General features: G+C 37.2%; 3 protein-coding genes across 4 annotated transcripts; 1 reads left to right on the top strand and 2 right to left on the bottom strand.

Moving 5' to 3' along the window:
• On the bottom strand, positions 6468 to 8239 carry LOC104767039 (40S ribosomal protein S4-1). The gene is made up of 5 exons (XM_010491060.2): positions 8144 to 8239; positions 7710 to 7787; positions 7447 to 7627; positions 7246 to 7343; positions 6468 to 7085 (listed from the first exon to the last, which is right to left on the bottom strand). The coding sequence occupies exons 1-5, from the start codon at positions 8144 to 8146 to the stop codon at positions 6657 to 6659; spliced, it is 789 nt and encodes a 262-aa protein (XP_010489362.1). The 5' UTR covers positions 8147 to 8239; the 3' UTR covers positions 6468 to 6656.
• LOC104767038 lies at positions 8383 to 9191 on the top strand. The gene is made up of 2 exons (XM_010491059.2): positions 8383 to 8773; positions 8852 to 9191. The coding sequence occupies exons 1-2, from the start codon at positions 8594 to 8596 to the stop codon at positions 9023 to 9025; spliced, it is 354 nt and encodes a 117-aa protein (XP_010489361.1). The 5' UTR covers positions 8383 to 8593; the 3' UTR covers positions 9026 to 9191.
• Positions 10385 to 11944, bottom strand: LOC104767037 (F-box protein At2g18780-like). Of its 2 annotated transcripts, none has more exons than XM_010491058.2 (2): positions 11729 to 11944; positions 10385 to 11602 (listed from the first exon to the last, which is right to left on the bottom strand). In XM_010491058.2, the coding sequence occupies exons 1-2, from the start codon at positions 11809 to 11811 to the stop codon at positions 10525 to 10527; spliced, it is 1161 nt and encodes a 386-aa protein (XP_010489360.1). In that variant the 5' UTR covers positions 11812 to 11944; the 3' UTR covers positions 10385 to 10524. The 2 variants fall into 2 exon arrangements, with proteins under 2 accessions (XP_010489360.1, XP_010489359.1); XM_010491057.2 differs by having other exon boundaries at positions 10385 to 11695; positions 11822 to 11943.

Genomic DNA, 13398 nt, shown 5'->3' with positions numbered 1-13398 from the left:
AAGCAAAAACCTGATGAAGCTTTCAAGGCATCTTGGGTGAGATTTAAGGCTTATCAGAGGGACTGTCCACACCATGGTTTCTCAAGAGTGCAATTGCTAAGTATTTTTTTCAGAGGAATTGACTGGGAATATCAGTTAGCTTTGGATGTTGCCAGCCATGGGAACTTCAAGACGAGATATCCAGAAGATGCTGAAGCTTTGATTGAGAATTTGGCTTCCAGCAATAGCACTAAGAGAGCAGATACTGAAAGGAAGAGATTGCATGGAGGATTTGATGCAAACCAGCTTGCTTCAGTCAATGCTAAGCTAGATTCAGTGCATAATCTTCTTGTGGGTAAAAAATCGGTTCACTTTGCTGCTGAAGTTGAGACATTTGAGCCACCACCTGAGACAGGGAATGAAAAAGCAGATGTCAACTTTGTATATGGAAATCAGGGTCAGAGATTCGGTAATCAACAAAGCAACATACCTTATAGTGGGAACTTTTCAGGCTATACTCCCAAACCGGATTACCAGAAGCAGCAACAGAACAATGGTTATACTAGAACCTATGAGAACTCATCTTATCAGTATCCTCCTCCACAGACTTCTGCCGAGAGTAAGATGGAAGCTATGCTAGAGCAACTTTTGCAAGGTCAGGAGAATTTGACTGTGACATTCAATGGGAAGATTGACAATGTTTACACAGAGCATACTGGAAGAATTGATGCATTGAATGTCCATGTTAAGAAGCTAGAAAATCAGGTTGCGCAGACTGTTGGATCTGTGAAGAGACAAGAGGGTTTTCTTCCTGGAAGAACGGAGACAAACCCCAAACATGCTTGCAATGCCATATCAGTGAGAGATGAGAATGATGGTGAAATTGTTTCTGCAGAAAAAGGAGAGCAATCGGGCAAACCCGAGTCGGAAAATTCAACGTCAGATGATGGTGTCGATCGACACCACCTGGGTGTCGGTTGACACCCCTCTCAGACAGAACCCAAAACTGCAAAATCTCAGGTTCCAGCAGCTGCTGAAAGGGTGTACCAACCGACGATTCCTTTTCCTAAGCCAAGAAGATCCAAACAGGAGATGGAGGAAGCTAGATGCAAGGTGATGATAGAGATGCCTTTGATTGATGTAGTTAAGCTTTCACCACCACTTAAGCGGTATGTGAAGAGAATGGTATCCAATGGTTTGAGCCCTGAGGAAGGAGCACTACTTACAAAAGATGTCAGTGCAATTCTGCTGAACCAGCCTCCAGAGAGGAAGAAAGAGAAGAAGAAAGAGGTAGTTGTCTCTGAGAAAGTGAGTGCAATGATCCAGAGTAGGATTGCAAAGAAGTTACCAGATCCTGGAAGCTTCGTACTTGATTGCTCTATCTCCACAGGAAGGTTTGCTCACTCACTTTGTGATCTTGGCTCTAGCATCAACTTGATTCCACATTATGTTGCTCTGAGACTTGGGATGACAGATTTTAAGCCGACTTAGATATCTCTTATCTTAGCTGATCGATCCCAAAGAATTCCTAAAGGTGTTTTAGAGGATATTCCAATTAAGGTTGGAAACTTCATGATTCCCACTGACTTTGTGGTGATGAAGTATGATAAAGAGCCTAACGACCCTCTCATCTTAGGAAGATCTTTCTTGGCTACAGCTGGTGTCGTCATAGATGTGCAGAAGGGACACATAACATTGAATGTGGATGGTTTAAGTATGAACTTTGAGATGCATAAGCTGAGGAGAGCTCCTACTATTGATGGACAAACTTTTTCTGTTGAAGAAATTTCTGATATTCGAGCAACAGGCTCAGTGTCGACCGACACCCTATCAGCATCAGTCGACACCCCTCCACATCCGAGACCGAACTTGTCCAAAACTGATGCTCCAAGTCATAAACCTGTTCATAAACAGACAACTCAACACTCCACACTCCAGAGTTCTCAGGTAAGGCCAAGGTACACATCTTCTTCACCTAATCCCCCTCCTATCATCAATAAGACCTTCAAAGATACAAAAACTGTTTTGCAGTTAACCAAGCCACGAGATTATCGTAGAGAATAGGACATTTGTAGGACATAAAAGAAGACCCGTCCCTAAATCCCGCCCTGGTCCTGTTCCTCACATCCTTGGCAGACCTCATGCACCTAAAGCTTATATACCACCTTGGATGAATAGGACATTTTTATCGGAAGCATTCATTGCCACTTTCCGATCCATCGGACGCCTGAGATTCAAAACAGTCAAGCTAATGACTGAAAACAAGCGCTTAGTGGGAGGCAACCCACTTCTAGGTTTTTCTTTTCCTTTTGAGTCATTTTCATTTTTGCATTGAGTCAGTTTTTGTTTGATTATTGTTTGAAATTATGAACTATCTATCTATCATGTTGCTTTTAACTTGTGTTTGAGTGTTTCTTAACAGAGTAATCATCCAAAGATTGATCCATCAACACAACTATCTGCAACTAACAAAGAGTTTCAGCCAACAAACCACCATTCATGATGAGTGTCGATCGACACTGAAATGGTATCGGTCGACACCAGCTGGTAACCCGAGAATCAGTTCATCTTTTCATTACAATATCCATACATTTTTGTTTCTTTTAGCTTTCCTCTTACTTGATAACACTAGGGACAGTGTTGTTTAAGTCTGGGGGAGGCTATCTACTAACTACATTTTTGTTTTTGAGTTTCAGTTGTGTCAGTCAAAACCATAAAGTTTGAGTCAAATTTTTCAAATTTTTCTTTTTGTCTTTGGGAATTATGATCTTGATTAATGATTTCTCTTATTTGGCTAACACTCTAATGATTATTTTACTATTCTTGATCTTAGAACTGAAGCTTAGAAAGACTATGAGTTGTATCAACAATCCTGAAAGCCCTTATTCAATGGATATCTCGTTAAACCAACGTTGTCTCAACTTTTATCAGGATTTTAACCGGACTTAATCTCTTACTTTGGGGTTGGAAATCAGTGGACTAGACTTCTTCTTCGGGCCATACAAGACAGTGCAATTTTTTAAAGTATGTCTCCCCTGTCTCTTCCCTTCAGTACTTTAAAAAGAAAGATCAAAAAAAAAGAAAAGAAAAAAGAGAATAAAAGATGAGATGATTTTGATCAGTTTAGAGAGGTAGGTAAATTACCGATGACCCTAGTATTCGCTTACACCTTTGATTTAAAAAAAAAAATCAACTCCTTTAAAGTGAGAAAAGGGAGAGGAAAGGAGATATATGAAAAATGTTTTGGCTTGAAGAGAGTCCATATGCCACTGATCGATACACCAAGGTAAGAACTCACTTGTACTTGCTTTAATTTATGTAATGAGATGATAATGGAGATTTCAGAGATTCCAAAGGATTGTGGGATTTGAATAAGGAATGTTGATGATTATCATGGTTAAGTATAAGAAGTAAGTTTTTGAGTCAGGTAAATGAAGAGTGCGAATAAGAATCATCATGCAATTGAGTGAGTTCCCTGTTTTCAAACCTCTTTCACATGTCTAAGCTTATGTTTTGCTTGAGGGCAAGCAAAGGCTAAGTCTGGGGGAGTTGATATATCATGGTTTTTGTGGTTTTTAACCATGATATAAGGAGTCTTTTAGAGTCTTTTGATTTGTTTTCTAAGATGTTTTTGAGTCTTTACATGTTTTCTAGAATTTTGGCATGGATGGAGCGAAATGGAGCAATTTGGACATTTTGGAGCATTAATCCTGAAGAAACGAACTTGGAATCGATGAAGAGTGATGGTGTCGATCGACACCACCTTGGTGTCGGTCGACACCCTGTTTTGTCTGCGAGAGAAGCCAAGTTTTGGAAGTTTTACAAATTCAGCCGAAGTTTTCCATATTTGCAACACAAGTCCCTGACGTGTTTTAGGACATATATATAGTGTTTTTAGGTTTTGCAAACCCAAAAAGTTTTTATTCTAGCAAGTTTTATTTTGTGCAACCCTGTGAGATTTTGAGAGCTTTGGAGAGAGGGAGATCTGCTTTGTAGAAGAAGAATTCTTGAACTCCTTCTTTACTCTTTTAATTTCAATTGCTTATTATTCAGAATTATGTTTTGTTCTTCATTGAATATGTCTTAGTAGTTTGCTTGTTAGATTTATGGTTTTTCACAAGGATTTTTATGAATTGTTAGATCTGTTTATTTAGGATTCAATATCTTTCTAGATTTTCATCATAGGTTGTTCTTCATCATTAATTCTTGATTGATCACCTAGAATTAATACTTTAGAAAAATAAATTGATATGAGAATATAATTGATTTTCCTGATAAAACCTTTTGATGAGCAAAATTACTTCTTGCAAAGAGATTTGATTTAGTAACTTTGTGAACAATCTACCCTGTTTTTAAAGCTGATTTTTAACCTAGAATTTTACAAAGAGATTTGGATTTTCTGGTTTTAAATTTAGATAATATTTGCAGTGAGAACTGATTTATTTTACAAAAGAGTTTAGAGTTCTAGATCTGTTCTTAATTGTGTGAATCCTAATTATTTCTTGATTTAATAATTTGTAATTTACTGAGAAATTTCCTAGGCCTAGCTTTTTTGATCTTCTGAATTTACAAAACTTTTATTTAATATTTTGCATTGCTTTTCTTAATTTAAATAACCTTGTTTAGCTTAATTATAAAACTTTATAATCCATTGTGTAATCTAGAGTCCTTGTGGAATTCGACCCCTAAGTACTGCAGTGACCTCTTAATATGAGAGAGTAGCTCTAGGGTTTAATTTAAGCACATCAACACTTTTCGGGATGATTATTAGGGTTATAGTTTTTGGGACACTTTCATCGTATAATCTTATAGATTTATTGTTTTTAATCCAAAACAAGTTAAAGAAATTATCAAATTTACTATATAAATATTTTAATTATAAAATAATATAACGATGAGGCCTTTTTTTGTTTTGACTTTTTTAAATAAAAAATTCATAACTTTAAAGCTTCTAGTTTTTTATTTTAAAGAAAAAATAGTTTTAAATTAGAAAAAAAAAAAAGTAAAACTGTTTTCCCTGTTTAGAGGAAAGTCAAGTTATAGCTTAAATGAATGGATGTAATTTTAAACCTTAGTTTTGCTTCTTCAAATTGAATAGTTTTCTGTTAAATTTTCACAAGTCTTTTCTTAATTTGCTGGATTTTTTTTATTCACTGTAAACTTACCATGTTGAGTCCACAACCAATTCACATCACATGACATGTTTTAAAAACTTGCATCAACCCATACCAGCTTATAGCAGGTAATAGATATAGATTTTTCTAATAGATATATATTTTGTATGACTATTCTCTTCTTTGATATTGTTATAAAATCTCGAGCTTAAAATAGTGCCATCATGCATTGCATTGCATGCATTACGGTGGATACATTGTTTTGAAAATACCTGAGTGTTTTCTTGCATTTCCGAGGCACTTTGGTTCTACATTGACGTCAGTGTCGACTTTTGTTGTTATCTTCTTCTTATTATTATTTTTGTTTGACCATGTCACCAAGAACAAGAATCTTTAAGCATCTGTGATTAACGATTCTATAAGATTGATTATAATTAACACTCCACTATCACGTGAACTTAGCGACAGTAACGGTAGTATAATAACCATTGCTGGAGGCTGGAGTATTCTTAAAGTAGACACGTAGGTTTTCTGCACCAAAATCAATGTTAAGACTTTTCTTAAACATCCACTCATAAGAAAAACATTTTCAATCAAATTATTCTAATCGGTTAGAATATTAAGAGTGAAAAATGATTACAAGAACAATAAATAAATCCACTTTTAGATTACTACTCTGCTAGTACTATTCATACACTAACACAAGTGGCCTCTAAACATATATCAAGAATTCCAGATCCATCCACCCGATTCATGAGAAATATGAAAAGCACAATCATTATTTTACCAAATGTACAAATGTGACAATTGTCTTACTGTTATTAGCGGAGGTTGGGATTTCACTTGTAACAAGAATGTGGCCTTTAAATAGTAGAGATTCTAGAGGCAATTCAATAACTATCAGAAGAAACCAAATTGAAGTTATAACTCGTGACTAAAGGTCCCAAAATAGCACATAATAATCCCAAAAGACAAGTATGAAAACCAAAGTAATCTCAACTCATCCAAAGTGCTACAAACTAAAGCATGGTTTGTTCTGAAACACAGAGTATAGCATCTTCTAGTAAGGAAGGATTCGAAAATAATCACTCCACTATTACGTGAACTTGGCGACAGTAACGATACATCTATGAATGGAGCATTCTTGAAGTAGACACGTAAGAGTGTAGGCTTGCACCAATTTTAATGTAAGACTTTTCTTGAACATACAACTATAACCTTGTTTTCCACACCAAAATATGACATCGAGATCGGGAAATTGTAAAAACTATTCGGTATATTTTGACCACATGTTTTAGAAGAGACATTTGTCTTATTGTTATTATACAGGGATTATGATATCTCTAGGATTCATAAAATGTGACCCAGTGATACTAAGGCAATTCAAAAACTATCGGAAGTAACAAGGTTGAAGTCCAAACTCGCAAGTAGCACAAAAGGTCCAAAAAAATAGCTCATAAAAATCCAAAAGATAAAGTTTTGAAACGAAAGTAAAACTCATAAAGACTGCTGCAAACTAACGCATAGTTTGTTCTGAAAATTGAGAAACAGAGTAGTACAGTATTAAGCAGCTTGTTGAGCAGAAAGTCTCTTCCTGGCTTCCTCAATGATGGTCAACTTAATACCTTTACCCTTTGGAAGAGACACCCATGGCTTTGTTCCTTTGCCGAGAGTGAACACATTTCCCAACCTTGTAGCAAACTCATGTCCTGTTGAGTCTTGGATGTGGATGGTCTCGAAACTTCCCTTGTGCTTCTCACGGTTCTTGATCACACCAACACGCCCTCTGTTTCTTCCTCCGGTGACCATAACTACATTGCCCACATCGAACTTAATGAACTCCACAATCTTGTTTTCTTCAAGGTCGAGCTTGATGGTGTCATTAGGCTTGATGAGCGGGTCGGGGTAACGGATGGTACGACCATCATATGTGTTCAGGTAGGGAATGCCCTTCTGACCAAACTGGATAGATCTCACCTTGCAAAGCTTGAACTGCACAAAAACAAGGATACTTGTTAGAACATATTACAAACTAGTAATCAACATAAAGATTCATCGAACCTCCAACGTAAGTCTAAAGCAATGAATACAGACTCAGCTTAGTTTCAAGGGGTTCAGTATTTGAGAATGTAAGGGATTTAGGAGAACAAACCTTAGCTTCCTCATCCTTGATGGAGTGGAGACGGAAACGTCCCTTGGTGTCATACAAAAGACGGAAGTTCTCATTTGTTTTTGGAATTGACACAACATCTGGGAATAATTATGCATCTTTAGTTAGATCATTCATCAAAGAAGCAGAGACAAAAGGACATAAACATCATCAAGCAACAAAAACAGCCACAGCCAGACTTACCCATAAAACCAGCAGGGTAAGTCTTGTCAGTCCTCACTTTTCCATCAACCTGAATATGCCTTTGCATCAAGATCGAAATCACTTCTCTGTAAGTCAGAGCATACTTCAACCTGTTCCTGATGATAAGGACAAGGGGTAAACACTCCCTAGACTTGTGTGGTCCAGAAGATGGCTTGGGGGCCTGGACAGAACAGCAATTATAAGCACCAAATCAAATGAAAACCAAGTTCTAATAAGATTTCAATCCAACACAAGTGACTTACAAAAGCACCACCAAGTTTGTCAAGCATCCAATGCTTAGGAGCATTGAGCCTCTTCAAATGCTTCTTCAAACCTCTTGCCTATAGAAAAAAAAAACAAATAAATATAAACATCAAAACACATTACATCTTCATAAAACCTCAATCACTAACAAAGTCCCATCATTCAAGACCTCAAATCAAAGGATAACCGAATCCTATCTTCTTAGATCTCAACAACGCCATTTTCTAAATCGATCCCAAACCCATATCACAAATCGCACAAAGCAATTAACTTTACATAGTTACATCGAAATGCTACCTAGTTACAACCAGAGATTTTTATCGTGCCGCACCAAACGAATTCACAGATTGAGACAAACTACCAAAACCAAAGAGAAAACATGGCGAAAACGCTTGTGGAATATATGAGACTAAGAGAGACAAAGATGACGAACCATGTTTGCAGCGTATGAGTTCTGACTCCTCCTCCGCGGCTAAAGCAAACCACTCTCACTTATTTCTTCTAGGGTTTGAAGAAGAGGAGAGTAACACAAAACCCTAATTTTTAACATGTGTTATCCAAAAAATCCTCTGCCACACGTGTGACCCATATCCAGTTCTGTAGGCCCAATAAGAGCCCATTTGTTTTCACTCTTTTTATTTATTTTTCCCTCTCTGAAGAAGATTAGAAAGGAAAAATAAAAACAAAAGGTTGTGAATGTCTCTGTCCCTCCTCAGTTCTCACGCAAGCTCGGAATCTCGCCGGCGGTGAAGCTCCGCCGTAATTAAAAGAGGGAAACCAGGAAGTGAGTTTTTGGCTAGGAATAGATTCTATTGATGTGTAGAAGCGGTTAGTGTGAGGGAAAGAGGATAATTGTAAGTAGTTAGAATTTGTGAAGGAGACGATGTCGCTGAGGATTAAATTAGTGGTTGATAAGTTTGTGGAGGAGCTGAAGCAAGCACTTGACGCTGATATACAAGATCGGATCATGAAGGAGAGAGAGATGCAGAGTTATATCGAAGAGCGTGAGCGGGAAGTCGCTGAGCGAGAAGCTGCCTGGAAAGCTGAGCTCTCTCGCCGTGAGGTTCGTTTTCTTTGAATTTTGATTTTTAGGGTTTTGGGGAAATCTGTGTGTGGATTCTGATTTTGTGAATTTGGACAGACGGAGATCGCTAGACAGGAAGCGAGGTTGAAGATGGAGAGAGAGAATCTGGAGAAGGAGAAGAGCGTTCTCATGGGGACTGCTTCGAATCAGGATAATCAAGACGGTGCTCTTGAGATTACTGTGAGTGGTGAGAAGTATCGTTGTCTTAGATTCTCTAAGGCTAAGAAATGAGTTGTGGGAATTGGAAATTAGGGTTCGTAACGTAGGGCACAAAAGGGTATTGCAATTCGATAAGGAGATGATTTGTTCTTTGTTTATGATGGATGAAACGGGAAACTTGGGTTTGTGTAAATTATTAAATTCAATGAAGAAAGTATTGTGTTTTCTTGAAAGATAGTTTGTCTGGATCACTCTTCCTTGCTCTATTCAAACATTTGTTGATTACTGTGTTGTCACACTGATATGTAGGAATTGAGGTCTTTCTGAATGATGGATGTAGTTTGATTAGTATAGATGTTTGTAGGATATATATCTTTCCAGATTCTTCTGTTACAAAGGTTTTTTTCAGGTAGTTTTGCTTTAATGAGCCAGCAACGTATGGTGTGAAGAGAATCTAAGATGCAAGGATGCATGAGTGTGAGTGAATGGTGTGATTATTGGTGTTAGTATCATGATGAGTTTGTTATAGACAAATGTTTTGGGTTAGGGAGATAAAGCACTTACGTTTAACTCATAGAATTCTTTCTCCTGTTCTTGTAACTTGGTACACTGAAAAACCAGCACCCAGTAGCAGGGTTAAACCTAAGAGGTTTCAGAACATAGGGAAGAAGTAGAATGTTGTGTCTTTTAAGGTAAAATGTGATCTTGTTAGTGGTCAAGCTGATAGCCAAACAGATGACCTAGGTTCCATCATCCTTTAGGCTCTAGACTACAACAGTAATGATTGTCTTGCAGCTATAACATACATTGTGGTAATATTGTACCTATTTCCGTATTTCTTGCTGGTTTCTTAATTTACTTAACATAGGTCCTTTTAGTGGAACAAAACAACGCACATACGGCCTTACGGATTTGCATAGGTTTGTTCCGAACTTCCGAAAGATGAATTCTTTCCTGGTTCTTTTAGATTTGCTTGACATGCAGAAATGTGTCCAACATCAGTGTATATACAATGGTAAGAGGATCCATATGTGTTCGTTTAACTTTCAACATTCTCTCTCTGAATTTTATCTACAAAACAAACTTACGGGAATATCTATATCTAATGCACTTATGCAAGCATTAGATGTTGTGGTTGGCTTGAATTTAGATCAGTGTGACTAACAAACCCTAACTGGGAGAGCTCCCTTTGTTTGTAAAGGCGCCTAAGCGTAGTTGTATGATAAGTTTCCAGGTGAGTTCAGTAGTGAACACCTGTCTTTGGGAAGTTGTTACAAAACCATGTCTTGTCTACTTCTCATACTACGATCATTTGATTTGTTTGTTTATTAAGCAGTAAGGCATCAAACACTAAGAAGGCTTAGTATGTTTTTTGTGACTTTGTAAATTGATAATAAAATCTACAAGACAAAAGACGTGTTGGACGAGCCAAACAAGACCACACATGACAGTATACTGAAACGCAAATCCGATGGATATAATAAAAGTTATAACAGGATGAACAAAACAAAGAAAGCAGCAGTCTATGTTGGTCAATTAATAATAAAATCGAAGATAAAGACAATAATAGATTAGGCTGTGTTCTGGTTGATTTGCACAGAGCTCGGAACATAAGAGCACCCAAGTGGCCAGCAAAGTCGGTGCCTAGATTTGCCAAGATCAACTTTCTTAAAGTAGCCCTTCTTTCCAATGATGTGAGCTATGTTACGAGTGGGGTTACAGCTACCTACGTTCTTATCAAGAACCACGGCCACCTTCTTCCTCTCGTCAACGAAGAAACTCCCACCCGTAAAACAGAAGGAATAACCGGTGTAAGGTTTCATATCAACCTTTAAGAAGGACTTGTTCCACGAAACTGCATTAGGCTCAATCTTGCTGCTAATCCATATCTTCAAGGTATATGGAGATGAGCATCGCTGAAACAACACGGCAAGCTGTTTTTCCCCAACACTAGATAGAGCTACAGTATCTCGAACGAAAGGGTGAAACGGCAGAGGCAGACGCGGTCCAAATCTCTCAGTGGTGAAGTCAAAACAGAGTAAGAAATAAGAATGATCTCCTCCTGCTGGGAAAACCTTGTCACGGGCAAACCAGTAAGTGTTACCCTGTAGAGACAAGCCACGGTGAACAAATTCTATATCCCAGTCCGGATTGACATCAAGAACCTTCCATGAATTAGAGCCAAAACTGTAAATTTCAAACTCACGAAGTTGGGTACACATGTTTTTGTAGTCGTATACATCCACAAATCTCAAGACTTTGTGGTTCTTCTTCAGCTCGTCGTAGCCAAGAGCGTACCTGTCCCATATGTTGAAAGAGTTTCTAGGTTGGACCGACCATGTTTGACTTGAACAAGGGTTCCAAACAACAAGCCTAGATATGTCTTCTTTGGTGGGTGTGCATAACAATAAACCATCGCAGTGAAAGATATTGGATATGCCGACTCGATCTGCATCCTCCATGCTAATAAGTTGACCTACACGCTTTATACGAGTAGGAGAGCGGAGATTGACGCTGAATAAAGAGACCCTGTAATTGAGCATCATCACCACATGAAACGCCTTCCTCTGCTTCTTCTTTGCTTCTTCTTTGCCGATGTGCCTTCTTGTAAAGGACCCATCTTTGGATAAAGTGTTCCACTTTTTGCATGTCGATCGCACTCCTCTCAGAGATGTCACCGGAATCCTAAAGAGCACCTCCTCTGCCAAATCCCTTGGAAGATCGGAGATCATCGTCGTTCACCAATCGAATTTTGCTTGGGAAACTTNTTTGCATGTCGATCGCACTCCTCTCAGAGATGTCACCGGAATCCTAAAGAGCACCTCCTCTGCCAAATCCCTTGGAAGATCGGAGATCATCGTCGTTCACCAATCGAATTTTGCTAGGGAAACTTTTTTAGGTTAGCCCTTCCCAATCTCTTCCCTTTTTCCTTCTTCCGGATCTATTAATCAATCTTTTTCTCAGATTCCCTGCGGACACATGTCGGAAACTAAGCACTTGAGATCCGCCGACCAAAGTACACTGTGTGATTGATTGGGTGATGGTGACATGTCGATATTTTTTTAACTTGGGCTTGGGCTTTAATGTTTTGCCCAAGGCCCACTACTACTCTTGAAAAAATTTATACTTGGAATAGAGTCATAGCAGAGGACTCGATTATTAGCATTTTACGACTACTACTCACTCCTTGTATTCCCGGTGGCTCGTCTTCTTCGAGCAGTTCTAGCGTGTGGTTTTTGCACAGAGGGATGTTTCGAGCTTGCTACTAAATTATTCTTAGATGGGTTCGTCAAACTTGCTACTGATTTCTAACATATATATGTCGTCTTGGTATTGAACCGGCGTTTACTAACTAAAATCTCTCATGCGTTACACCAGGTCACACCGACATATACTGGTTATAATATATCTAGCTCAAAGAGTAATATACATGCTGTCATCAACTAAGTATTCTTAAGGACGGATTTTATATATATAACTAAGAGGTTGCATCTCTTTATCATAATTCTTGAGGACGGATTTTATAAATATTTATTTTCCAATACTACTTTTAAAAAATACCTTATCTCTAAATTTTTATCGAAAATGCTAATATGTAAGTAAGCTTTTAAAATTATTTACAGATTATCTTTATATGTGTGTAAAAGTTTTTATATATTTTATAAGTACCGTATAAATACATTTTAAATATTTTGTAAAACATTATAAATACCTTATAGAATCTTTTAAAACCTTATAAATATTTGACTATACTAATAATAGTAGTAGTTACTATTTAGAAGTACCTTATAAACCTTTAAATTTTTTTGAAAATTTTCAGATTTAATGAAAATACACAAATATAAAATACTTGATACAAAAAAAAACTACGGGTGGGAAAATGTGTAATAGTCTTAGAATTGAGACAAATACATATGCTTAAATTTTACATGGCAACATATATATGATAGTTGTAAAACATCTATAAAAGAATATTAATTCATGATTAATAAAATACACAAAGATTAAACCACGGAAAAAGAAATTGAAACTACAATTGCTTCCTCTTTATAGTACAAGTCGATTTTTGTAAAACTCAAAAATAGCTAATTAAATTCTTTTTTTATGATATTGAGATTTTTTTTTCTTAATTGATTTAAAGTTAACGTAATCTTTGTTAATGAGAGACATTTATTTCTATCAATGCTTGTCTAGTTTGGTAATCATGGTTCACAATCCCGGCTCAAACTATATATATATATATAAAAAAACTACTTTACTTTTGTAAATTCAGTTTCACATAATAATTCATACTATGAGTAAGCATAAGAGTAAGCCAACATGTCTATTCGTGATTGCTAACCATATCTTCTTAGCTGCATCAACCTCCCCTACTTGCAGAATGAGTGCCTTAGGAATGATCAAGTGCTAGCCCAGCTGGGTGGTTTGGTCAGCTAACACTCGAG

The sequence above is a fragment of the Camelina sativa genome, chromosome 19 (genome assembly GCF_000633955.1).
Source record: "Camelina sativa cultivar DH55 chromosome 19, Cs, whole genome shotgun sequence".
Taxonomy (NCBI): Eukaryota; Viridiplantae; Streptophyta; class Magnoliopsida; order Brassicales; family Brassicaceae; genus Camelina; species Camelina sativa.
This window is presented reverse-complemented; position numbering and strand designations above follow the sequence as displayed.

Bases quoted from the DNA above. Each gene is read 5' to 3' on its own strand.
- LOC104767039 (XM_010491060.2), bottom strand. The intron at 7,628-7,709 runs GTAAGTCACTTG...TGTTCTGTCCAG, and splicing joins ACAAACTTGGTGGTGCTTTT to GCCCCCAAGCCATCTTCTGG. The intron at 7,086-7,245 runs GTTTGTTCTCCT...GTTTTTGTGCAG, and splicing joins TCAAGGATGAGGAAGCTAAG to TTCAAGCTTTGCAAGGTGAG.
- LOC104767038 (XM_010491059.2), top strand. From the start codon at position 8,594: ATGTCGCTGAGGATTAAATTAGTGGTTGATAAGTTTGTGGAGGAGCTG. The intron at 8,774-8,851 runs GTTCGTTTTCTT...GAATTTGGACAG, and splicing joins CTGAGCTCTCTCGCCGTGAG to ACGGAGATCGCTAGACAGGA.
- LOC104767037 (XM_010491058.2), bottom strand. From the start codon at position 11,811: ATGATCTCCGATCTTCCAAGGGATTTGGCAGAGGAGGTGCTCTTTAGG.